General features: G+C 36.2%; 1 protein-coding gene across 3 annotated transcripts in view; it reads left to right on the top strand.

Moving 5' to 3' along the window:
* The window catches only part of DIPK1A (divergent protein kinase domain 1A), a 74,493-nt gene extending 49,330 nt beyond the window's left edge, over positions 1 to 25,163 (top strand). For all 3 annotated transcript variants that reach the window (XM_072419877.1, XM_072419878.1, XM_072419879.1), the window contains exons 2-6: positions 744 to 837; positions 9,566 to 9,700; positions 17,466 to 17,573; positions 18,600 to 18,776; positions 23,763 to 25,163. In XM_072419877.1, coding sequence (XP_072275978.1) covers positions 835 to 837; positions 9,566 to 9,700; positions 17,466 to 17,573; positions 18,600 to 18,776; positions 23,763 to 24,575 — 1,236 coding nt within the window. In that variant the 5' untranslated portion in view covers positions 744 to 834 and the 3' untranslated portion in view covers positions 24,576 to 25,163. The remainder of the gene's footprint in view (positions 1 to 743; positions 838 to 9,565; positions 9,701 to 17,465; positions 17,574 to 18,599; positions 18,777 to 23,762) is intronic.
* The last annotated feature ends 682 nt before the right edge of the window (positions 25,164 to 25,845 follow it).

The raw sequence follows: 25,845 nt of genomic DNA on the forward strand, positions 1-25,845 counted from the left end.
AGCTGTAACCAAAAATAAAAGACAATTGAAGGGCAAAGGACCAGTCATCAGTGATACCTGTATTCCCCCTGCAGTTATTGTCTCGCCATTACTGACATACTCCTAAAACAAGCAGCAGTGACTTGGATCTCATACAACAAGTACTATGAGGCAAAGTCTACCTTATATACCCAGATGATTACTACTTTTTTTAAAAAGGAATTAATGACAAAGGTACTTTAAAGGCACTAGTTATATTTTAATGTGTTCCCTATACCATTGCAAACCTTCACTTTTTCCATTTAGATCTACTTTAATCTTCCTTCCAGCCAACCACATAAAAATATATCTTCCTATATGGCATGAAGATGACAGTAACTGACTACCCCTGGAGCAAGGCACTCCAGGAGATCCACTGAGCTGGAAAATGTTATCTATTCAGTAATGACCTATGCTTATAAAGTAGAGATGAATGATGACCATGACATCAGGTACAGCCTCAAGGCAGTAATGGCGATAGTGGTTGAACAGTGGATATTATGTAAATAGAATAAAGTAGAAAAAGGTCTAATCTCTCTTAGTGTATAATTGGTTGTGTGAGCTGTTTAAAAGTTCTATTTCATGTTAATAGTTGTATATTATTATTACCTTGAAAACTCAAACTGTATATAAAAAAAGTCAACGTTTGCATATGTCCCTTTTTAATATTATTACATGCTGAAGTTCTATGCAATTAAAACATTACATTTTGTTTCTCTTTCTAGAATCGATGCATCCATGCAAACAGAGTTAGCAGGACCACCAGTGCTTTCACCTCATTAATCTGAAGCTGTATCCACAAGCTCATCATCTTTAATGGTAAGACAGGCTGTGTTGCCTGAGGTTAAGGGGGAAAGTATTTTATATTTCGTAAACACATTATGAAGTTACCAAAAAAAAACTTGAGACGCCTATGCTGCTTTAGGTCATTTTTATAAACGGGGAGCGGAACAACAGAATGCACAGACAAACACTGTCGGGACTTGTCATCTCAGGGTAGAACACTTAACAGAACAGAAGATATGTTCCTCTTGCAAGAATATTGGCGATCATATGCCTGTCAGCATACAGTTAACATTCTATGAAATCAGTTAACTGATTTTACATATCTGCTTCTGTACATAACCTGATAATAATCGATTTTGCTCAATAATAAATACTTGAAGTGGATGACTTTTGTCTATATACATGCTTTGAGACAAGAAGGCCTGTAAAGCACAATTGCTTGCGGGAACCACAGCCTGTATGTAGGTATGTATGTATGTATGTATGTATGTATGTATCACAAAATGGGTATGCAAATAAGTAAATAATAATATTAAATATTTAAAAATAATAAGAAAATATTTAGATACAAGGATTTATAACATTAGCATATATGGGTAACATAACATTTCCACTTATTTCTATGAAAAAGAAAGACAATATAGATCATCAGAGAAGTCAGATCGTGGTAAAATCTTCTTTTTGTGTATATCTGCCGAGACCATGAAGCGCATTTTCCAACACTGCAGTGATACGTGATGCCAAGCCTGTCGTACGACGCGGTGTCCTTCTAACATTTTCTTCTCAGAGTAAAATGATTCCATCTGGAGAAGTGGCTGATGAAGTGCTTCTTCAGACAGAGAATTACCTTTTACTTACAAAGCTCTTCATAACATTTCCCCAAATCTGGGCTGAATTAGGACGCTTTATCACAGATCAATGAACATTACCTAGATTCATTGCTTGTAATATCCGTTTTATGATCATGGCCAGCCTTTGAAGACCAGTTTGCCCTCAGCAATAGCACATTTTTTTTTATTTGTAATAAGGCAACATATAGCCAAGGATCTGTGATTCACTGGATTTCTACCATTACGGGAACTAATGTATTGAATTATCTGTCAGGCTAAGGTGTCAGATGTTTGACATTATGCAAAATTCGATCAATGTTTTTTTCTTTTGAACAGTATTTCAACAGGGAGATAGATCTCGGTTAAACACTGGCAAGTATGCTATTTTTTTTTTTTTTATTGCAATGCGACACAATTTGCCAATGCAGGAAGTGAAGCTCAATTGACTAGCTTAAGTTTACATTAGCCTAATTGCACAGGAATTTAAAGAAATATTTAATTTACACTCAAGTAAAATGAATGCTTTTAGTTGGAAGTATAGTTATCAGGACCATAATGGTATGGGACAACCCACAGCAATATATAACTTGAATGATCCCTGTAGTACCTGTTAATTCGGAGTCACAGGCTGCTGTAACATGCCTTAGATAGAATAGAAGACCTTAGATTCTAGTAGTAATATGTGAAATGGGGCAGGCCAACCCCCAACAGTACCTACAAGAAAGAATAACTTGAGCAAATTTTGAAGATAGAAACTATTTCCGTTAACATTCAGCTTCCTGTATCATGCATTGAATGCAATTAGGAGAGATGATTTCCATAATACATTTGTTTTCAGCAAGTTAAATTTTACATAATAGGCAGCTGTAGTTTTATGCCAATATCTATTAATAGAACTATTATGTACAACTCAACAAACATACTTTATGGATTCTATCCTGCGTTTTCCCTTTATTTTATTATCAATTGAAGTTTTTTTTTTTTACCTTGAAATGCTTTTTCATCTTTTGTGCACTGGCCTGTTGAGAGAGTAAGATGGAGCCAGCACATCACTGCCGTAACACCAACGCAACAGTGATTGACATTTAGCAGACATTGCAACTATCCAAACGAGTGTAAACACTTTGCCTAAATGTGAACAGCAGAAGACCATAAACCAGATGTCATAGGCTACATGTGTTTTCAGTCCAGATCACAATGAACAGCATAAGACACTAGTCTAAACTTCTCCTCTATACCCCAAGCTTCTGTAAGGGAGATAAAACAGCACACATTATCATGTAGTATAATAAAGACCACAGCAAGTCAGTTGTAGTCACTGAGCAACAACACTGCATTCACATAGAGAACAACAGAACAATTTACAGTACATTGTTAAAGCCATTTCTGAATCTGCACAGGGGATGGAACCCGTTGTTCTTTCTCGTTGTGATGAAACATAGATGTGGTTTGCAGGACAGGAAAAGGACTCTGTGACTAACACCCCATTAAACCCTGGTGTGTGTCTAAGACATTCATTTTGGTTCATAAGAGACTGAATACCTGAAACCAGGACAGGTATCTGCTGCAATGCTCTTGCTTGTAGAGACACACATTGGAAGGGCAAGAAACTAAAATTACAGAGCAGCACAGGTTTTATACCAAGTACCAGAGACAGACCTATGTGATATATACAGGTAAGGCAGATGTAATTTAAAGATTTAATGCTGTAGTAAAGCCTATAAAGATCTCATAACATTGTGGTGGACAATTGGAGATATGGCAAGCTGATAAATACTCAATATGGAGCAGAACAGTTTGATTTTGTACAATGTGGCTCTAGCATATGGTCACCATAGATGCAATCAGTGATTAGTAGAGTTTTCCTTAATAAAGATATATTTAGTACATCTCGGTAGAAAATATAATTTGGCTAAAAATTTAACATTGCCATTAGAGAGGAATCCCTAACTGTCAAATTGGAGCTGTTAATATTTTGCTCAATTTTCTGAACTGTAATAAGCAAAATATATAAAAGGCTGAATAATTGCTTTGTTGTAATTGTATGATTCTCCATGGTAGAAACTTAATTTAGATTAAAAAGGTTTTCTTGAAATATAAACTGTAGTAGCTTTCGTATTACATTTGCATATGTTAAATTCAGAAATCAGAATCTTATCACCAGAGATTCTTTTAGTTTACGAAGAATAAATGACTTGGAAAATGAGCACAGGGATAAAATGTGACTCAGAGAAGCAAGGGCACAAGAGGAGCCATAGCAAACTAAGCATCTGCTAACAGAGCTATAAGCACAGGGAGTCAGTACTTGCTGGATGCATAATCATTTACCAGGCAGCAATAGCATTCAGTAAATAACTTGCTACAGATGATGCCTATCATTCTGGCACGTCTTTCAGTTTTGCTGTGGAAACCATTATTATGTTGTAACGTGTGGTATTGTTTTACAATTGTACAGGTCTTCATAATGGGCATACTTTTTAGATGGTGATTGAAGAGCTAGTACTCTCTATCATAATGCAATTTACAAACATTTATTATTTTCTCTGCTGGTATTTTTCTGATAGACATGTACAATTTACAAACATAAATTATAATCCAAAATGTGCAATCATTATTTCTCCTCATGGAATAGACAATGAACAAATCTTTAGTAAAGTGTTTTTCTTCTATAAAGTACATTCAAATCCAGAAATGTAAAATATTGCAGTTTACCAGTCCTCAAATGTTGTGGCTGCATTAGGTAGATAGATAGATAGATAGATAGATAGATAGATAGATAGATAGATAGATAGATAGATAGATAGACAGAAGTATGCACATACTTATTTTCCCTGTTACTTCCACCCAGGGATGGTGCCAGTTCTCCTGTTTTGGCCTACATGCCGAAGGTGCACCCACACATCACATTTAGGACTGTGGGTACGTGGAAAAACATGCTGTTGGATGAAGTGCTGATGAGTGCAACTAAACAATTAATTGTCTTTTCCATTAATGTTAAAACTAGACAAAAATGTTTTACTTGCAAATTAATTACAAAATTAGATTAGCTTCACTGTTACTACAACTTTTTGAAATAGAATATTAATTTAACCTGCTAAAAAAACATGCATCATTTTGGTGGAGTTTGGTCTGGGTTTTTTCACTTACAGAATAGAACCCAAAATTCAAATATAATTCATATGAAAACTCTTTTTTTACTGCACCATCCTGAATTCCAGACTGCACCTATATTGTAAAACCAAGAAATAAAATGATCATTAAAATAACATAAAATAGCAAAACACATTGTAAAGGAACAAGCATTTTAATGAAAAACTGAACAAAGAAAGGAATGGCATGTAACAAACATTGGACCTGATTTATAAAGCTCTCCAAGGCTGGAGAAGATACACTTTCATCAATGAAGCTGAGTGATGCAGCAAATCTGGAATGGATCTGGTCCAGGATTGAAAGCATTTGCTAACAAATTGCAGATTACTTTTAGGAAATATATTCCAGGTTTGCTGGATCACCCAGGTTCCCTTATGAAAGTGTATCCTCTCCAGGCTTGGAGAGATTTAATAATTCGGCCCTAGTGTATCTAGAATACATTAAAAGCAACAGGCCTTTAAAAATGTTCCACTATACTGGTGAAGTTATCTTTATCTCATCTCATGACTACTCAATGATGACAAGTATGTTACAACAGAAGTGACTAGGAAAACAAGAACTGCTGTCAGTTCTAAACATAGATGACCCATATTAAAGCTTGTGCAAAATGAATGATGGTTTTGTCGATACAGTTTTAGCTGCAGAGTCTTTTTAAAGAAATCTACCTTTCTTCCTGGGCAGATAAAGGGAGATCTCCCAAAGAAAGAAAAGCAGTATTAAAAAAAAAAAAAAAAAAAAGTTTTGTGTTGTAACCCTGCCATACTTTATCTAAAAGTTTTACTTTACTTTCAGTTTTACTTTAATTTCAGCCGGTCAACTGTGCCGCATGCACTAACAGGAGACAGCATAGTGACAAAGGAAAAAAAAGCTCATCTGACTCCTGCTTCCCTTTTATTGTCCAGTCACAGGCTGGAGAAGGGACAGGACAATGACTGTAAACAAAAATAGGTCTTCTACCCTGCCAGGCAAGACTTTTCTGTATGATATAGCTGTGTACCTCTGTTGACTAGATAGACAGAAATATATATACTCTGACAGGTAAAACAGCTACCTTTTCTATTTCATATTTGTATTTAGCTGTTTGAATTAATATAGCTTTAAGAATGCCAAGGTGAGGTCAAGAAGAACTTGAAGCTCGACAAATACTGTATTCCAGGTAAGAGTTGATTCCATGGCCCCAGAGTACACAGGCAATACTACTTTCCATAGAGCCACATTGAGCCCTACTAGTATCATTGCAATATATTTTGTATAAATTTTACAAACTTGCTTTTACTCTTCTTCCTTTTAAAGTTGGAAAAAAACAAGACATTTACTGGTGAAAAGCCCTCGATCCATCCACAGGCCCAGTGACTCTTGTGCTGTCTTAGCCTCTCTCTTCTTTTTGCCGCTCCTTGATCTTGGTCTTTTTATTTCTGGGTTCTTCTTTACCTCACCTGAACTTGCACTGTGCAGGCATGAGATCAGCTGATCTATCATACTCCAAATGTAAAAAAAAAAAAGTGCTGATCTTACTGCACATGTGTGAGATTGAGCCCTCTTTTTTTATATTACAGGAAAGCCCCTTGATAACGCACTTCTGATCTCGGGCATGTGCAGTAGGACCAGCCCACCGGCTCAGGGGATATGTGTAACAAGTATCCCAGGAAGCTGCAGAGTTTTCCCTTTTGTCTCTTACTGCTGCAGTGGTAGACTGCAGGGGGGGACCAAAAGTAAAAAAAAAAAATGGCTCCCTTATTTAACAATGTTAAAAAATTAAAGTGACATTTTCTCTACGATGTCCTAAAAAAAAAAAAAATAAAGGATAACGTCTGCTTTACCTAAAACTGTCTGGAATAATATGAAGACATAACTTACCCAGAGTTTCTCCATTCCTTGTTGGCTCAGTGTTCCTAAAAAAAAAAAAAAAAAAGCTTGCTTGTCACATCATCTGCAGTTCACTAAGTAGCTAACTGGCACAATTCTAAAGGCTTCACCCCTGTTAGCAAGCTTTTTTGAAACTGCCTTCTACATTTTAACTTCATGTACCACATTTTCCACTGTGTCTGCTTCTGTGTACAAGGACTTACTCCAGACCTTGTATCATAGCTGGAATGATTTTATTCTTTATTTCTGTCCATCTGCAGCTGTTACAAGCACATTAAAATGACTTGCATGCAACATGAGGGATCATAGCATCACAAAAATAGCTGACAAATAAACAATATAAGCCTGAGGTTAAGTAATGTTCACATTCTCCATGATGTCCAAGTAATCAGAACTCTCTACTATACCTCTACTACATCTGCTTATTGCAGCTAAGGCATGTATACTGTCCAGGTCTGACTGTTTATCAATGGCTCGTCAGGGTGAATGATATTATGTATGTGGAAGACCTGGCTTCTTCCCAGGGTTCGAGCTCAGAGAAATTCAGGAATGTCCGGTTCCATTGGATCCAGTACAGTCTGAACGCTGAGAATCTGTAGTTCATGCACCAAGGCATTTCCATTGCAAAGCCCTGTCTGATGATTGACACCTGCTATCTAATAAGTCTAGTGGGCTTTTAGTTGCATAAGGAGGGGCATCCCACCCTTTTCTATTATTTTTTACTATTTCTTTCTTGCTCCTTTCACTCCCCCCACCCATATCCATGTCTGTTTCTTCTGTTCCATCCTACTCTCATTTCCTCCTATCAATAGGGAAAATGTGTTTGGCATCTTATTACTCACTTTTTTATGTACTTAAATGTTTTACTTTTGGTTATCTCTCGGTTTAATGTTGATGCCACTTGTTGGTTATATGGCTTTAATAAAAATATTGTATCAATCTATGCCTTTTATTAGTGTTTTCTTTGATTTCAATTAGTTCTATTTTTGTGTATTTGTGTAAAATAAAGTTAGAAGTAGTGTTCTACCATTACCTATTATGCTCCTTTCAGACTTGTTCAGTTCTACCCTGCAGTTGCTATGTCAACTCAACAACTGCACTCAACCTTTGTTGCATGCAGTTGAGTGTGACTGCAGTTAATATTTGCTGTGGTTCAATGCTTGGAGGAAGATCATGAAGCTCAAAAGAAGCCGTTCAGTCACAGTGAGCTGTAATTGAATGCGTTTGCAAGTGGAAGCATCTGACTACTCAAGGATATCCAGAAGCAGCATTTAATGTTCAGCAACCAGAATCCACTGTGATCTCATGCACAAAGTGGTTCCAAACTGCTCCCTTTCAGTTGAATGTAAGCAGTTGAGGCTGCGGCAGTTCAGTGTGGTCAACCACAGGTCTGAAATTATCCTTATTTCAGTATTACCTTGTATAATTTAAAGTAAACAGAATAACTAATGTTTGAAACAGTAACAGGGGAAATCTTCCAATATAGGAAACTTCCCTCACTTGAGTTTTTTTTTTTAGTAGTGTTACCTAGTCTTAGTTTCCTTAAATGGCCTCTCTGATACATTATATAGCTTTATCATAGCGACACAAGGCCACTCAAAGCATTAGTGGAGTACACTGCTCATGAAAATTACATTTGCCCTTTAGGCTGACTAAGGGGATCATTTTATCCTATCTTTCTGAGAGATTTAAACATTTGCTTGCACTTATCTAGATAATGAAAAGTGAACCAACATTTGTTTAGTGCCTTTTTCCCCCCCATATGACTCAAATTTGAACATTGTGGACACCCTCAGGAAACCCATGCAAACACAGGGAGAACATATAAACAAAATTGCAGTTTTTTATTCCAGAACCTCCTAACCCCTTAGCCCTGGGAGACAGGAGTGCCATTGGCTCCGTGCTTTGCCATCTGTGTCACCTTCCTCTTCCTCTGGGGATATTCACTCCTCTATTTGTCCTTGTGATCATTGTCACTAAAACACATTGAGTGGATTTTCTGTCCAAGCTAGGAAAAAAAGGAAAATGGCCCCAGCAGCACACAGATTGCAAGAAATATAATAAATGCTTTAACCTATCCGCTGTTTTCTCCAAAACTTTAAACTTAACTGGAAATTATCCTTATAAAGCAAAACTTGCCCTCTAGACATCAATTCAGACTGGAATTGCACCAAACATATAAAGATTTTTTTCACTTAAAGCGGAACTAAAGTTCCCTTTTAAGAATCCACAATCAGGCTGGTCATTATTGCTGAAAGGGTGAGGCAATGTCCCTTCTGCAATAATCCCTCCTTTCTACCTGAATGCTTTGGATTTCTGTATGCGGAGCTCAGCTTTGGTTGCAAGGATACTTGCCAATCCTGGCTTTCACTGTGCATGCAGGAAATTAATGAACTCATTGAACTAATTAAATATATGTCATCCTGGCCCAGCCAATCAGGATGGCCAAAGATCATTTACCGGATCAAAAAAAAATGGAGGTGCTCTAAAAGGGAATAGGGACAGATGAGCAACACTGGTTTAGTTCTGCTTCAGCTTGAATGACACAATGCAGGTCAACATACCACAATTGCAACTTGCAAATTGCAAACAAAACTTTTTAAAATGTAATAACTTGGTGTGAAAAGGTAATATTGGTGGGTACAACCTAATTTAATTTGAAAGTGCAGCAATATGTGTGGCAACACACCATTCTTTTAATGTGTTAAAAAATACATTTTTACGCAGTAAAACTAATACAAAACATAAATACTATCCTGAAACAGTCTTTTTATTTTTTTCATAAAATGGTTACTCACTCATCTCTTTATGAAAGAGTTAGTAAATGTGTAAAGAAATGCTAAAGATAATTATACTTATATTGTATCTGGTAATTTTGAAGGACTGCTGTAACCAGAACTTCTGTGTGTTTGTAGGCTCGCTTGTCTTATATGCGGATTAAATACCTCTTCTTCTCATGGCTGGCGGTGTTCATCGGCAGTTGGGTTATATATGTACGTTACAACTCATACACAGAACTCTGCAGAGGACATGAGTGCAAAGCTAACATTGTAAGTATTTTAACATAAACAGGAATAATCGTGATGGTATATGTATGACTCCTAAGGCCCATATATCTGTGTGATGTGATTTATTTCTATCTGTTTTACTGATTCTGCTATGCTATTCCTAAAAGCTGATCTCATTTCTGCGTATCATTTTACAATACTTTACATAGATTGCATTGTGTGCCTTTTTTCTACTTTTTTTCCCCTGCTGCATTTGTTTTACTGCCTTAGACATTGTTGGCAGGATATCTCTTTAATGGCAACTATGGAAAACCTCAAAGAGAAATTTAAAAAAATGATGTCGATTAAACAACATAGCAGCTTTAGTCCTCTCCACCTTAATTTAACCTGACGTTGATAAATACTGCAGTAGGTGCAAAGTAGGTTTGCATTGTCTGTACTGACATGTTATGTCCAATTATAAATCAACTGACCACAAGTGTATCCTCACTTTTAACCTGACAGGGAGTGTGCAGCTTTGGCTAATTCCAGTATGTCCCTGATCTACTACAGGTGCACGGTGGTTGTAAATGCCCCCCTGGACTTCTTTTGAGTCCAAGGCTTCTACTTAGGTTTGCTTGTGGCTGATCTGTCACCTTGCATAAACCACACAGAGGTTTTCAACTTTGACAGCAATACTTTGTAGAAGCAATGGTATTCGATGGTATTATTTTTGCTTTGTAGAAGAAATAAAGTCTATCTCATTTTTATCTGCTGTTTCCAAGACCCTAAATCAGGTCTGTAGAGTCTGTACATAAATTCTTTTTCTTCAACTCCATCTCAGTCTCCAACTCCTGTTGTTTTTTTTTTTTTGTTTTTTTTAATATACTAATGTATTTTCTATGTTGATTGAAAGAACGTAACATACAATGCATTTCATCACTGCCAAATTCCAGCATTTTAAAAGCTATATGAAGATAGTGTCTACTTTTGGGAAGAAACCAATAAACTACAGGCTAATAAGAAAACCCATTACTGCATCAGCCACCCAAGCCTGTAACTGCCAACACCCATCAGAATAAAGTTTAATTCTAAAATCTGTAGCTAAGCTGACATTATTGTGTTTTGTTTTTGGAGTTATAAGGGAAAATATAAACCTTCATTAACCCGAAAGCTAAGACACATCTTACTAAATGAAAATATTGTTTATATTTAGTTATTTTTTATCAAGAGGCTATAAAGTTTAAGTTAGTAGTGTATAAAGAAAATCAGGAACGCATTTACCAGTTCAAAAATATAAATGTCAACTAAAACTGCGTGAACTGAAACAATTAGAACACCTAAACTAACTTTTAAAGTTTGCATATTGTTTGAGGATATAACTGTTGTAATCTAAAGTAACTAAGATATTGTTCCTAGGAACATAATAATTTTAGCCCGAAAGAGGCCTTAGGTCTGTTTTCATTCATTTTAGTTCTAGAAATAGTCTTTCCAGCCTGATATGGGTGGGTGGTTGTTACAGTGTTAACTACATCACCAATTTTCTCTGGATAAAAAAGGATGGCATTTTCCATAATCTGTTTCAATAGATGGTCATACTTTTCCTGATAGATGGAAGCTCCCGGAGGCTCTAATCTGATTATCTGTTATACAGGTGCCATATGTTATACTAAAGTACTGCCTTGGGTAGGAGCATGTGTTGATACTGCAGAAGGGCCACCTAAACACCTGTCAGGCCCTAGGCAGGTGCCTTGGTCTCCTGGGCTGATATTTCGGTACATCTGACCGCAACATGCAGTTTATATCCTCATATCACACATCTGAACTGATGTTTGTGGGCAATAGACAACACCTCTGCGTTCAATGTGCATGCACTATATTCTAAAAAGATTCACAAAAGATTTAAAGGAAATGTATATGTGGAATATAGTAGTATTTTATAATCCTGATCAATTTATATGACCTTCAAGGCCAAACTAAATATGTTAAATTATTTAATGAGCCAAAGGGAGTTTTAAACTCATGTGGAATTAGTTTTAACGCTGAAAATAGTTACACATATTTACACTTTGTTGAAGTTGGTACATTTTTGAAATCCAGGTGCCCAATAATTGCTTCTGACTGCAACTACCCTGCATTAAATGCAAATAATTTGGCAGTTTTGGCCTTCATCAATAACTTTGTATTCAGCTGCAAGGTTCCTCCAAGTTGATCTCCTTTATTTAAAAAGTCCAACCCTAAAAAGATTTTTTAACTTGGTTTAAAATTGTAAATGCGGGTTGTAGAAATGGCAGATGAGTGTGGCATGTTCTTGCGTTGACAATGGTAGATTGTCACATAAGTGATAACATACCCTCTACAATTTGTTTCCTGAAGGATTATGTGCATGAAATATATCTAATTAGTACTATGTTAATTTGTAGTTATGTAAAACAATGTATACATGTAAAACAACATATGGATTATCGGTCAAAAGCTTATCCAACACATAAATAACATTTGTAGTATTGGGCAGATTATAAATTAGATAATTAAATGTAGGTATTATTGTGGTTTAGAAATAGAAAAGGGGTCTAAACATGATCTTTTCTTATGAAAAGCAGGATAACTAGTTGTGAGCTACTGTTCCAATATACTGTAGTATTGAAGATTATGATATTTGACAACAGTGAGAACTGTTGCACTTGAGTAACAAGTAATTTGTTCTATTTTAGCACTCAACAACAATATGTGGCAGACACACAACTCATATCTGTTTTAACCTCTGACTTGTAGAGTACATTCCTGATGTACATCCAAATCTTCATTTTTTTGGTAGGCAACTGGTAGGTAATTCATGACCTCCAACTACATTTAGTACTTAGATTGGCTTGAGCATGTATACTAGTCATGGGTGGTTGGCACACCTAAAGTACACTGTCCTCTAGGGTACATGATTGCTTCCAGCTCTGTATTATCAGTGCATGCACATATTTGTAAATATTCTGGGATCCCCAAAGCTTTGCCTGCTATAAACTACTAGGGTAACCATCACATCTTGTCCTCTGCATGTTACTGTTGAAAATAGTATTACCAGTGATAAGCAAATCTGAACTTAGAATGAAGGGCAGGGCATTTAGGCAAGTACCAGCCGATGCCTTCATTGCAATTGCACATATAGTACCTTTAGGATACTGACATTGATAATTTAAATCATATATTGGATGATGTGCAGAATATTAGGACATAATAACTTGAATGCTGCAGTTATGTTTTATTTTTTTTACAGCATATAATAATTACAAAGACAACTTAACATATACCTTTTGCATCAAAACTTAATTTTAAAGTAGGCAAACATTTGTTTTCCATTTTAAATAAATGAAAACATTTGTTGCCTGGATGCTTGACGCTAAAATAAGGACCTTGTAATCTGTGACAAATTTCTGTCTCAATCTGTCCCTAAGGCTTTCATATGAGCTTGGTGCTCACTCTTAACAGCCTTTAATTAGCCCAATTATTCTTAAGGCGTATAATTAGGAACATGTTTAGAAGTGTCGTTGTGATAGTAGGCAATACAGTGAGTAACAACATTACAAAACATGTTAACGGCTTTCGGTGTGAGGCTGGAGCTGAAATTCCTGGGGGGTTTAGATTTACAGGTGTATGTATGACATTTGTATATGTATTTAATTTTCTATACTGATAGAGGTTCTTTGTATGGGATTATTGCTTTTTTCTATTTAATGGTATTATTGCTTTTTCTTTTTAATGGTATATTACATATTGGAAATTGTATTTATCTATTTTCTGCCATTATATTATCACTTGTTCCTTCTAATAAATGTCCAGTTGTAGCTTGCTTCCATGAAGCTCCAGCTTTTTTTCTTAATCTTATCTCTGAGCGAGATACAAGTTCATGGGATCCACAGATACAAATTATAAAATCTATAGAGTATACAGAAATAAAATTTTTTTTCGTAGTACTGTTTCAGAACAGTCTTTTAAAAAGGTTAATTTGGTCAATTTGGTTTAAAACATTATTAGTTACACTGGTCAACAAATATTTATATTAAAGTCATTTTAGGTTATGTTTGATGCACAGATTCCAAATATGGTAGTGGTTTTGCTAGATTGGCTCTAGATTTTGAAATAAGGACCTCAATAATAACCTCATTGAAAACGAATGAAACATAAAAATTAAGCAAAATTCAACTAGACATGACTACGTATACAAAATTACATTTTTGAAATAATGTCAATATATTCTATATTCAGTATATTTACAAAACTAATCACAACGAAGTCATTGAAAAACTTAATTTGTATGATTTCCTTTTATGCTGATGATCAGGACAGTCACGTTAAAGGCTCCAGCAGTAGTCTGCTATCATGTGTCTATCCCATCTGTCCTGATACCTTTCTTCCAGCATCCAAACTTTTTTAGAGCAAGTTTTGTACTACTTTTTCATAATTTTATGCTTTGTTTACTCAAGAAGTTCTTGACATCCATGACATAGCAGTGCCATGCAGAAGCTTCAGTATCAGTCATGTAACTTGTAAAATTTGAATCATTTATCAGTTTACGAATCTGAGGTCCATCAAAGATTCCTGCTTTTAATTTTTCAGTACTCAATCCAAGGAAGACTCTACCAGCTCTAACAAATTGCTTCACTAAACCCAACTTTATGTGTATTGGAGGGAGAATGTTTTTTTCTTTGTCAACCAATGGCTTGTTAATGATGTTCGCGGCACCGTATTTCAAGTTTTCCCTTAGAGGCCATGTCACTTTTTTCCAGTGATCCTGCTTTGCTCTACTATTCCACAAGCAGATAAAACATGGGTACTTGGTGTATACACTTTGCTGTCGGAAGTTCACCATTTTTAAATAAACACATATGGACCATTGGTGTTCATGATAGCAAAGCTTTTGTAAGACTATTTTCATATTTTCATATTCTTCTTTAGGTTTTGTTGAGTGAACAATTGGAATTGATGCATAGCAGTTGCCATTATGAAGTAAAACAGATTTCAAACTTTGAGTGGAACTGTCTATGAAAAGCCGCCAGTCTTCTGTTCGGTATTCTGGTACTCCCATATGGGCTAGTAGTCCAGGGATGTTACAACAGTACACAAAGTCTCTATCTTTACTGAAATATGGTAGGAGTGTCACCTCTCTTGTCCTATAAACAGTTATTTTATCTTCCGGTCTCAGAAAGTTCTTTTAGCCTGGATGTTAAAGGTTCAGATGCTTGTTTTGACAGACTGAGGTCACCTATTAAATAATTGAGCTCTTTTTGGGAGAACTGCTGGTTTGATGCAAATAGTTCCTTCATATTCACTTCCACTGCTAACTCCTGGATAACACTCCAAACCCTGTATATCCTCCATGCCAAATACAGGAATATCAGGGAGTGTACTCAGCACTCGTATGGGAACATCAGCACCATGCGGCACAGGTCCTCTTTGCTGATTCCAAATCTGGGTACTCCGACTTTTACATTCACAACACAAAAATAACAATCATTATGATGATTTGTGGGCTCTCGCCATACCATAGGTAAACCAAATTTCAAACTTTTCAGTTTTCCATTTTTCCACTGACGTAGACACAAGTTTTGCATATCATACAGGGAGCCCAATACTTATCTTGGTCCCCCAGTTTAATACCAAACTATGTAGGATATGCTTGTTTCACAAATTCTGTAATGTTTCTTCTCTGTTTATGCTGAGAATATTCACCACAAATGTAGCAAAATACATTAGGGTCATTTAAACAACTTCTTCTTGAAGAACTCATATTTCTGTAAAAAGAAAAAAAAGAAAATGTATGAATAAACAGAAAGCAAGTTTCATGAAAAGATTGTTGCATTTTTTATATAAAATTCAAAACATTGGTGTAAATAAAGATTGATGATAATATGCTGTGTTAACATTGTCTATTCCTATTCCTGTATCACAAGAACTAGAGCCAATTCAATTAAACTGATGTAATTTCTGGATCTGGAGCCGGCCCTTTGCTTAATGCAAAGTGTTCTGGTCTTTTGGAAGCTGCAAAATGCTTAGAATATGCTTTATTTAGGGTATACCATGTAAACGTGAATCCTTTTCCACAAAGGAGGCCATGTATGGCTTCTGAAATAAATTCCAATTACCACTGTCACTTTTTGATGGATCTCTTCTCCTAAATTACCACTCATGGGACTACAAAGAAAAACTGATATATATATATATGCCTATAGAATATGGTGCATTTATCTAAAACGAAAGATGACAAAGATTAAAATGATAAAAATGGTGTCTGTCAGGGTCTTCTCTAGGTGGGAGGATAAGTACTAGGAACTAATCTGGCTGTTCTGCAGGACACGTGCTGAAAGGAGGAAGTTTGCAAGAGTAGAATGTACATTGGGTTGACTCTGTGTCTGTGTATTGCTCCTCCATTGCACATAAAGAAAATACATTTTATAATGTATTAATGTTATTGTCTTCCATTGTCTCTTTTATATATCAGTTTTGTAATTCCATCTGAAGCTGGAGTGCGTCAGTTGCTGGTTAACAAACCTTAAGCCATACACCATTCAAAACTGATTGTACGTTCTTTTTTTAGCTGTGCCAATACTATGTACTATAAGGACAAAAACTTGTATCATATTAGGTGGGCCTTCTCCTACATTGCGCCTGATTTATTAAAGCTCTCCAAGGATGAAGAAGATACTTTCATCAATGAATCTGGGTGATCCAGCAAACCTGGAATTGATCTGGTCCAGGATTAAAAATACTTGCTAACTAATAGCAAATGACTTTTAAAAAATCTATTCCAGGTTTGCTGGATCACTTAGGTTCACTGATGAAAGTATATCCTCTCCAGCCTTGGAGAACTTTATTAAATCAGGCCCATTGAGTTGATGTTAGTTTAAACGTTAATTGTATAGCCTGATTTTATAGTGTATAGTGAGTCTGCACCTTGGGTGCAGAGGCATTGAAAGGTTTAATTTTCTTTATTGACTAGGGAATGATCCCTAACCGCTCACAAAACTAATATTTGTCACAGGTGAGATACAGGTTGTCTGTACACAGTGGAATCTCCTCTTTACAATGAAAAGTGGTCTTCCCCGTCCTATTCGGCTTGCTCCTACTTTCTGCTCTTTTAAAAGAGCACTCAAAACACATTTTTTCAAACTTGCCCACGCATCACCTTCTGTCTTTTGAAACCGTCACTATTTCCCAGCACTAAATATCCCCCTCCTATTTTGTTATTTCCCCCCCACCTACTAGATTGTAAGCTCTTAGGGGCAGGGTCCTCTCCTCCTCCTGTGTCACTGTCTGTATTGATTTGTCATTTGCAACCCCTATTTAATGTACAGCGCTGCGTAATATGTTGGCACAATATAAATCTTGTTTATTATTAATAAAACTCCTAGACGATCCTCCTTCATTTATTAGTTCCACTCTGCTGCTTTAGAAAAAGTAATGGTCATGCAGGGGTACCTCTGTTTATCTTCACATTACCAGGAGGACAAACAAAGCTCTTGACTTGGCTTGGTTTTTGAAGCTGCCTACGTGTTGATGAAATCTGTTCAGTGAAACCATTTCAAATAGATTTGTGACTGATTGTTGACTAATCTACCAATACAACACACATACTTATAGGCTTGGAAGAAGGGAATCCTATCTGTTTTTTTTCAGTAACAAAAAAGAAGCTGCCTATTGCTAGAACAAGTAGTCACAACGGAGATACAGAATCCCATAGGAAATGTTTCAGAGTAAATAAAATCTGTAGTGAGAATGTTTATCTAGTTTTATTATTTCACTATTGATGTGTTTTGTTATTTTCCTTCCCTGCTTCTAGTGTGATAAGTATAGAAAAGGCATTATTGACGGATCAGCCTGTGAAGGTCTCTGCTCCAAGGAAAACCTGTATTTTGGAAAATGTTTGTCAACCAGACCTAACAATCAGGTAATATTTGAATTCTTTGTGCATTACCAGGGAGAATAGCAAAGATAATGCGTGTCAGGGATAAGCAGTCTTCAGCACTCCATCTGTTAAATTCTCATATGAAGTTAGGGAAGCGGTAGAACTGCAACATCTGGAACATCTTCCCTTGTGTATTCTCATAAAAAAAGATAATGCTGGGCTCTCACTCCCACTTAACATTCTAAATAGTATGACCCTCCTCTAGAGAGTATGGCTAGGCAAATTTATTTTTAGCAGTAGAGCTACATAGTATAATATTATTGATAACATTTATTAATGTGTATGAGATCAACTGAATGTTTGCCCCACAACAACCAACCAAAATCTGGGAGAGTTGACCTTTGTGCATCTGGAATGATTAGGAAGCATCCTCTCTAAGTACTTTTATTCATATGGTTATCTATTAAAGGGGGCATTACATATGATGGGTATTTGCTTTATATATATCCCAAATATCCCAATATTCTAATTATTGGATTGAGTGTAAATTGTCCCATTATTTGCATTGATATTAAATTAGTAATTCATAAAATGAAATGATTGGTGGGTATTTCACATTTTGCTTGTTCTGGTGACTAATATAATCTGGATTTAGGGTTAGAGCTGTCCAAAGTCAAAACTATGCTTCTAAGGGGGAAAGCTAGATTATATGAAGATATCAAGCATTGCATAAAAACTGCCAAGTATGCAGACAGCTGTTTTTTACAACAAGTATATCAGCTTAATTAAACCTTAACAATACTAAAACAGCCTGTTTACATATAAAATGTAGCCCTTGTATAAAGAATGAACCAGTCCCCAGTCATATATAACCAGTTGTTACCAGCATGTTACTTTAACAAAAATACCTAGGTATGTTCAGCACATTGGACACAGACTAATGTAATTGATGGATGAGGCTTTCTTGCATGCCAGATTGCCCGAACAATTCAATAAGACCATAACAGACATGGTGTCCAGCATGAAATTCAGGCTCTGATTATACATTGTTGAAATATTCTGATTTAGAAATATCTGGGAATCTGGGGAAATCTAGAAGGTGTGATAAAATGTCAGATGGAAGATGCTGAACACATTGATTTTGGATCGGAGCTGGAACCTAGGAAAGAAATCGTTCTGTTTGACAAGCCAACAAGGGGTACCACTGTACAAAAATTTAAAGAGATGGTGCATAGCCTCTTTAAAGTAAGTAATACACCTTTCTTTTATCTTACTAATGTTTCAATTTAGAACAAGCCTTCCTGATCTGTGATTACCTTTCTTATATCATGTTAATGTAATGCTAATTTATCGAAACAGGTTTACCAACATTTTGAAAAGCTCAGTAGTTTTTTTTATCTATTGGTGCTCCAGTGACCAAGACCTAATGAGGGATAGGAAAAAATAAAAAGACGATGTTTGATTCAACTTGTCAACCTTCTTAAACTGTTTTCAATTCACCCACCCCTGTGATAATAAAGACTAACCTAACTCACAGAAACTTTTAGTTTATTAAACATTGTACTAATCATTTCTATTTTCATAGTTATACTTACTTCTCCTTGCTAATAAAATTGCAAAGTGTGTTGATATGACCAGCAGGCATTAAGAGGCTGACCTCTAATATATCAGACTTGGTCAGACACATCTTTCTGACTCAGCAGTGCAGGTCTGTGAGACTAATGATGAGGGGTATCGCTTTTGCTCATCTTTGCCAGCATAGACCACTGACATAGTATTTTAATAAACAAAAGTCAGTCAGAATCATTCCAAATTGTAAAGGGCATAAGAGTGTTAGACTGTGAGCCCCTTCGAGGGTCTGCTAGTGAGATGACTCTGGATTTTGTAAAGCGCTGGGTAATTTGTCGGGGCTATATAAATACTGAATAATAATAATAGTAGGCTTATGTGATAGATTTAGTGGTAGTTATGTGTTCTGTGATGGTGTGTGTTTGTAACTGCTTAACAAATGCCAATACAATCATATACCTGATCTTGTGCTGTTAGATTAGCATAAGGGGATTCTGTGACAAAAAAAACAACTTCTGTTAAATTTCCATCTGGTATTTGTCCACAGTCTGGCATTGAAAAGCACGGACTAATTGGTTTAAGACCTATAAAAACAGGATGCATTAAGCCCGATCATGTCTTTCTCAGGATGTTTTTTTATCTCTGCATGTGCATCCTATTATGGCTTTAGGTCACAGATAGCACTAATGTATACCTTTAGCTTTCACTGTTAGCAGATTTTGGCTGTAAATGTAAGCTACAACCGGTAAGGTAAATGCATTCAGAACATCATTTAGATAAAGCCAGTTTGTAGTCTAGTCCAGATAAAAATTAACCTAATCGATTCCTCAAAGGCTTGTTAAATAAAGTGTATCTGTAACTGAGACATTTTACTTTGTAAAGAATAGGTAGGGTAAGTTGGAAAATCTCACCAGCAGGATTAAATTTTAGACTTCCTGTCCTATTGATACAACAATAAGTAAGGGGAAATCTATCCAAAGTGTGAAAAATAAATAGTTGTTACCCTAGCAGGTCTAACTAATGAAAGATTCCCCCGTACCACCCGTTCTAATGACATGTGTTAGATTTCTCCTCAATTTCTTGTTTATTAACAATGGTCATCAGGATAATTCGAGCAAATCATTTTGTAAGGGGTGATTTGTCCCATTTCCAGAACTACTCCAAGTGAATCTGTCGCTGAAGAAATGCCCAGCTTACAGTGTGTAATAGATGCAGTACACACTATGACATTTAATGCAAATGTAGATTTCAAGGACAAGTCAGTAAATCTTCACTGCTTCCCTTCTAACCACATCCTCCATTACAATCACTATTATAATACAATCTTTTGCCTTGCCTTAGGTTAGATTTGGCACCCTAGGCACCCTAAAATGTTTACTGCATTGCAATATATACAGCCAAAGCTGGATGAGTACCTTAAAATAACTTATTAGACTGCCATTTATTTAAAGTGGAACAACGGCATAACTCTCATATTGTGTGACCACTGGCAACTGGAGCAACCTTGACAATCCCCGCATGTTAGAAAGCATTAATTTTTTTACATTACTTCTACAGTTTGATGTTATTACTGTATTTGACCTACAGGTAACTTGTTGATCATTGGCATCAGTTTTGCTTAATTATTCACTGTCCAGACTGCTGCAAAATCCCTAGCTATGTGTATTATACCTGTAAAAAATGTTTCTGATTTAAAGGCAAAAGGTAAAAATATTTATTGCTGTGTATGCACTTTGATAATTGATGTAACGCTATTAGTTTCATGATCTTTGAAAGCATCCTAACTTTAGCATTTTTTTCAAGCCCCAAAACCTTTGCAAAGTACTGCAGGTAATGTCATTTCTGCAATAAGCATTAAACTGCCCAATCGCTCGCTTAGGCTATCAGAAACACTGAGCTGCTGATGCTCAGCGTTGGTTGCTGGGCTTTCTGTGAAGTTTCCAAAACTGAATGAACTTCTAGGGGCTTACCTCGGCCTGGCCAATCAAGGTAGCTGCAGATCACTAGAAGAAGATGGATGTGCCCTGTGATGGAACTGGGTGATTGACTGGGTTTAGTTCCACTTTAAACCTTTATTTTACTAGTAAACATTTATTAGAGGGACACTTTTTATATACTAGACCTATACTTCTTACGCTGGTATCAAAAGATGCAGAGCAGGTAGCAAAAGATGTCACTCATTTAATTGTGTTTGTAATTTGGGTAACTTGTGCACAAGAGGACACACATACAAATCTATGACTGATATCAGTAACATTTCCCCAGCCATCTTACTGGAATATATATTGGCCACATTTTCTTTCACCATACAGACTGCAATACTAAAGATTTGTTCTAGCTTTTATTTTTTGTACAATATACCTTTTAAAAAAACATGTCCTTGTTTTCAGTCAAGATCTTTTGTTTTAAAAAATAGGAGCTTCTATAGCAAGCCAGCTCCATTATCTGTACTGAAAGTGTTTGGCAGTGCAGAAAATTATTGATGTGTTCCGTCTTTAGAACTGTTTAGTAATCAGACTGACAGAAATCTATGTCATCGATAATGTGATTTTCAGAAAGACAGTGGTACTACCATTTAGCTCAATCTTTAGCTATTCTCCTGTGTCCTGAGCTTGCTGTGTAGGGATGAATGCAGAAAACACAGATGTGATTCACTGAGACAATGATCTAAGTGGAAGGTTTGACAGCTAATTATGGTATGCAGTTTAATGAAGTCAAGCTTATCATTGTATTACAAATACCAAGTATATTATCCTATTCTTTTTTTAAGTCCTTTTATTTTTAGGTGGGTGATATATATGATTTTGGTAGGCATGTAGACATGAAAAAACAGCTAATCAGGAGACTAGTATAGTTTGGCTGCATAATTATTTACACATAGGGATCCAAAGCACTTCTCACATTTATGATTGTCTCAATATGGTCAAGTAATTTATTAGAAAGTTTGTGTTTATGTATATAGTTTGCAATTATGCAAGTGAAATATTGTAGATGTATTTAAGCTAGTTACAGTTTCTGCTTCATTATTGTTGCAGAGCATTGTGCCTTGCTGATACTTGTATGTTACTGCAAGTCTACCAGATAATTCAGTTTGTAAGCTATAAACACCTACAATGTTAAATAATGTTTAACATACCGAATGATCCTGATAGTCAGACACCAGCATGCCTGTAGATCACATTGGGGAGTTCAAGACGGTAATATTAAGGGTACAGCTTTACTTTAAAATGTAATGGTAGAGGGCCAGGGGTTCATGTTATGATTCATATGCATCCCTTACATTTTTACTTGCACATATGATTGGTGTCATGGTCATGAATAGTGGAAAGTGATGAAAATTTAAATAATTTTAACTGTTGCTAGCTAGAAGGAAAAACATTTTAAAGGCAATTTAATTCAGCAAATGATTAACTGCAACTGTTATTTTTCACAATTAATTTCCTCCCCTTATTGCTTGCAAATCTCTTGCCTAATCAGCTTCTAAGGTCTTTTAAGGTGCCAACCTTGGAATCTTTAAACATGTATAAAAGTTACATTACCAGCCAGATTTAAAGTTCCATTACAATTTTATATTTAATTAGTTCCTGAGTGTCTTGTGAATGGGACCAATTACAAGTTGTAAAGTTGAAAAGTGTTTCTGCTTTCCAAGCTGCATCAACAGTACTGTTGAAGCAACCTAGAAAACTACAATACATCTTCAACCATACAAGAACAATTCAGTTCAATGTGATTAACTACGACTAGAAAAATGAGAAAAGTAAGAACATTTACAATTTTAGTTGCTGAGTTCTGATTCTTATGTTCGTCAGGTCTACCATATGACAGACCTCCGGCAACCTACAGTGGGTTTGTAGAGTTGTAAATACTACATCACAAATATAGGTAGTGCCCGCGTTACATAAGAGACAGGGACTGTAGGTTTGTCCTTAAGTTGAATTTGTATGTAAGTGGGGACAGGTGCATTATTTTAATAAATGCAATTATGACAGATGTTTGTCTCAACATATTATTAGGCAGTGAGGTGTCAGGTTCTGTATAAAATCCTCACTGTAAATTAATCACAAACAAAGCAAAACAAAAAAACTTTATGGAGCCTAGACATTCATTAACTTCTGGAGCAAGCTGTGCTTTGATATACAAAAAGAAACAAATGCAGAGTTTGTCTTGGACATTGTTACAGATCACATCAGATCAGCTCAGCTCAGCTCAGCTCTTAAGATCACCCACAACCCCAGATGTGTTTAGCAAAAGATTTCTTCTGCAAGTCATGCAAACCGCCCCCTCCCCCCATCAAACCTGTGTCCTGCACAGGAGCCAGCAAGGAAGCCCCCGTTGTATCTTGGTGTCCGGTTGTATCTTGGTGTCCGTTTGTATCTTGGTGTCCGTATGTCTGATGTCCTTAACTCAAGAACTACCTGTATGGAAAATGGGTCCCCATGTCACCAGAGTAATGATAAAAGGGAGTGGGGTGGTGCTGTTTTGCACTCCGTGCTCAGCTGTTAGCATTTGTTCCTCAACTAACCAAAAAGCTTATTTCTCATTTTTACTAGTATACTTTTATTATTTGGGATGCTTTCAAACTATAGGATTTTTCTGTTTTGTTTTTTTTATCATGTATTTTTTGCAAGAGAAAGTAATATGATTTTTTAATTTGTTTTTTAGACTAAATTAGGTGACCAAGGAAATCTTGGTGAACTAGTAAACCTAATCTTAGCAGCAGCAGATGGTAATAAAGATGGACATGTGTCACTACCAGAAGCCAAGTCTGCCTGGGCACTTCTACAGCTAAATGAGTTTCTACTGATGGTGATCTTGCAGGACAAGGAGCACACTCCAAAACTGCTTGGTTTCTGTGGGGATTTGTACATAACAGAGCGTGTACAATACACCTCACTCTATGGAATAAGTCTACCCTGGATCATTGAAGTATTTATTCCACATGGACTACGAAAACGCATGGACCAGTGGTTCACTCCATCATGGCCAAGGAAAGCCAAGATAGTCATAGGTCTTCTAGAATTTGTAGAAGACATTTTTCATGGACCCTTTGGAAATTTTCTTATGTGTGACATAAGTGCCAAAAACTTTGGTTACAATGACAAATATGACCTAAAAGTGGTGGACATGAGGAACATCGCCCCAGAAAAAAACTTGAAAGAGTTAATAAAAGACCGACCTTGTGAGGTTGATGCTGACTGTGTTTATGGTACTGACTGCAGCACTGTGTGCGACCAAAGCAAAAAGAGATGCACTGCAGACATCACCCAACCAAATTTAGCTAAAATATGTCTGTTGGTAAAAGACTACCTGCTTCGAGGAACCCCTTCTGAAATCCGAGACGAGCTGGAGAAACAGATCTACTCATGCATTGCCCTAAAAGCTGCTACAAATAACATGGAGATGCAACATTCATTAATCTTAAATAATCTAAAGGCCCTTTTATGGAAGAAGATATCCCATACAAATGACTCATAACACCCAATGTCCCTCCACCATCTACCACTATCCGATGAAGACACTTAATGTGTGTTGTATACATTATTATTATTTTTTTTTTTAATCAAAATGTCAAATCATTTGTTGCGGGAAATATTGAAAGTAAAACAAGATAATGTTTATTCTTTCTGGCCATTTATGTGTCAGTTTCGCAAACTGTTGGTATGTGAACGCATCATCATTAGCCCTTTATCATCCCATTGAATATTGTTCCTCTGCAGTGATTGGTGGGGTGGAGTCTTTACATTGCGGGACATTGGTAAAAATGTGTCTTTCATCTGGTTTGCCTCATTCTCTACTTTCAGGATGTTACAATGCTGTGAAAATTGCCTCCTAAACTTCTTCTGGTGGAACTGAAGGCATTTTTATACAATGAATTATTTTATTTTTTAAGAACGCTGGCCAAAATACCACTCCTGCCATAGTGTGGTTGAATAAAAGCTGCTGTTTTAATGTGTGGAACGAAAACAAACAAGTTTACTGATACGTTAGCATGGAAAATTTGCACACTGTTGTTCAGAACATAAGTAAACGCTAACCTGTCATTAAAATGTTGACTGTCAAATAGGTGGTTTAAGTGTTATTAAATTGTGATTTAATTTTTTAATGATGTAGTTTCATGGGAATCCTATAAAAAAACTGTAAACAATCAGATTTCAGATTTTATTGAAGTAAATCAGAAAATGGACATTCAGCTATGGCTTGTATGAGCATTGCCTTCCGCTTTACTGTTCTCCACATATAATACTACTATTGCTGCATGCGGCCTAATTATCTACCAGCTCACTTGCAAAGTGTCAAGACACGGTAATCCAACTAAAATTCCATTTTTGCTATGTAATGATAGGGATCAATTGCATACAATTACATTTTTCTCTACTGCTTTCAGCATCTAAATTTTAGTTTATGATGGGGTCAGATTTTTTTACTGATTTTACAGTACATTGCAAAGAAGGCATTAGAAGAATCAAGAGATCAAGCCAGCACACTTTTCCACTACCCCCCTCATCCCAATTCCTCTTCCCATACAACTTAATGGGGCTAAACTACACTGACGTGGACAGCAGAGAGAATGCATCAGGAAATGTAAAATGTCACAAAGTCATCATTCACATTAAGGTGAGTACAGAATTGTGGAGGGGTAGGTTGGCTTGGATTACTGTTTGTGGCAGGGGGGTGACAAAAATGCATTGATCTTTCAAGGGGAAGATAACAAAGCTTAGAATTGTGGTGGTGGAATTTTTTAAGA

The sequence above is a fragment of the Pyxicephalus adspersus genome, chromosome 8 (genome assembly GCF_032062135.1).
Source record: "Pyxicephalus adspersus chromosome 8, UCB_Pads_2.0, whole genome shotgun sequence".
NCBI classification, from domain to species: Eukaryota; Metazoa; Chordata; class Amphibia; order Anura; family Pyxicephalidae; genus Pyxicephalus; species Pyxicephalus adspersus.